General features: G+C 39.9%; 1 protein-coding gene across 1 annotated transcript; it reads left to right on the forward strand.

The window, feature by feature from the left end:
• The first annotated feature begins 524 nt into the window (after positions 1 to 524).
• On the forward strand, positions 525 to 1,388 carry LOC141613627 (uncharacterized). Its single transcript, XM_074432371.1, has 2 exons — positions 525 to 874; positions 1,163 to 1,388. Exons 1-2 carry the CDS (start codon positions 525 to 527, stop codon positions 1,386 to 1,388), a joined length of 576 nt encoding a protein of 191 aa, XP_074288472.1.
• The last annotated feature ends 349 nt before the right edge of the window (positions 1,389 to 1,737 follow it).

A 1,737-nucleotide genomic window follows, 5' to 3' on the forward strand; every position in this document is an offset into this window, starting at 1 on the left:
TCATCTTTATTTAATTTTCTATTAGTTGTTAGAAATCAAACAAATCCCCACAATTGGTTACCTTAAGACACTTTAAACATCAACAAACTAGATAATCACCGCCTCCCTGTGGATTCGACCCTGACTTACCACTAGCTATCTTGTTAGTATTAGTATAGGATTTATTTTGATTAAGGTGATACAACTTTAACCTTATCAAATTTGGCGCCGTTGCCGGGGAAGGCAACAACTGTTCTGTTTGTTTCTGTATATTTTTGTCTTTTGTTTCAGGGAACTTCAGTTCCTTGAGGCAGTTTTATCTTTTCTTGTAGTTTTCGTGTATGCCCAGGTCTAACAGGTTAGAGATTATACCTTTTGATCCCGAGCTAGTAAAGACTTTTTGCTACGGACGAAAATTTGAAAGAGAAGTAAGTCAAGTCGAAGACTTGAGTACACTTGCCTACGAGCGGTATACTTTCGCATAAGACTCGTCCTTAGAAGAGGACACACTTATTTCTGCACCTGTGGTTTCTACAACATCAAAGATGCCGACATTGGCAAGTCACTCCGAACCCACGGTTGATTGTATTCCTAATGGCTTCAAGCTCCCTACCGCTGATAAGGGAACTTTTGAGATCAAACCTTCATACATAAGCCTAATAGAGAGGAATTTATTTGGAGGAAAAGCTGGAGAGGACCCCGCAAAGCACATGGAAAAGTTTGTTACTTATTATTGTTCTATTTCTTTGACAGCTGGGGTGTCTCAAGATCAGGTCAAGCAAACTTTATTTCCTTTATCTTTGAGAGATGATGCAGTTGAGTGGTTAAGAGACTTAGACATGGAGACCGACGCAATTACCAATTGGACTTCTATAGCTCTTGCATTTTACAAGAGGTATTTTCCACCACAGAAAACTAATGCATTGAGAAGTCAGATTACAAGTTTTAAGCAAGGTCCTACTGAGGATATTAATGAAGCTTGGATATGATTCAAAAGATTAGTTCGATCCGTCCCTCACCATGGCTTCAAAATTTGGTTCCTTTGCAACGAGTTGTATGATGATCATAGAGCTCTACTTAATTCAGCTGCCAATGGGAGATTCCAAGATAACACTAATGATGGTAATGCTTGGAAGTTCATTTATCAGATAGCTACTCACACAGCTGAGTATGGTAAACCCAGGGGAAGTAAGAGAGGAAGTGGTACAGATAGTGCTATTGCAGCACAACTGGAGGCTCTAACGGCTCAAATAGACGAATTGAAGACTACCCAGTCCTTGGGTAAGCAAGAGATGGTTCATATGGTTCAACAAGAAGTGTCTTGCGAGAGATGTGGTATAGATGGCCACACTGCGGCCAAGTGTATGAGTACTATAGAGCAAGTTCATGCCTTCCAAACTTTCAAGTAAGGTACACCATATTCTAACTTCTTTAAAGCTCCTCAACAAGGTACCTATATTATTCCTCCAAATCGTGGTAATCAACCACAAGGAGGTTATCAAAGGCTAAATCAAGGAGGTTTTCAACAATTTCAACCTCCTCCTCAAGCTCCAAGTAATGAGGTCTCGGAGTTAAAAGCTCTATTGCACCAAACTTTGATGATGCAACAAAAGTAAACGGCTCAAATCTCCGAACTTATGGCTCATAATAAGATGTTGGATACTGAATTTGCTCAAATGGCGGCTCAAAATCCATCAAAATAATCCGGTCATCCTCCTCAAGGTAAACAAGCTCACGAGCAAGTTAATGCAATTTCTT

Source organism: Silene latifolia, chromosome 11 (genome assembly GCF_048544455.1).
Source record: "Silene latifolia isolate original U9 population chromosome 11, ASM4854445v1, whole genome shotgun sequence".
In the NCBI taxonomy this organism is placed as follows: Eukaryota; Viridiplantae; Streptophyta; class Magnoliopsida; order Caryophyllales; family Caryophyllaceae; genus Silene; species Silene latifolia.

Excerpts from the sequence above, each read along its gene's own strand:
- LOC141613627 (XM_074432371.1), top strand. The coding sequence starts at position 525 with ATGCCGACATTGGCAAGTCACTCCGAACCCACGGTTGATTGTATTCCT. Across the intron at positions 875-1,162 it reads GCTCTTGCATTTTACAAGAG|GGGAAGTAAGAGAGGAAGTG; the intron begins GTATTTTCCACC and ends TGGTAAACCCAG.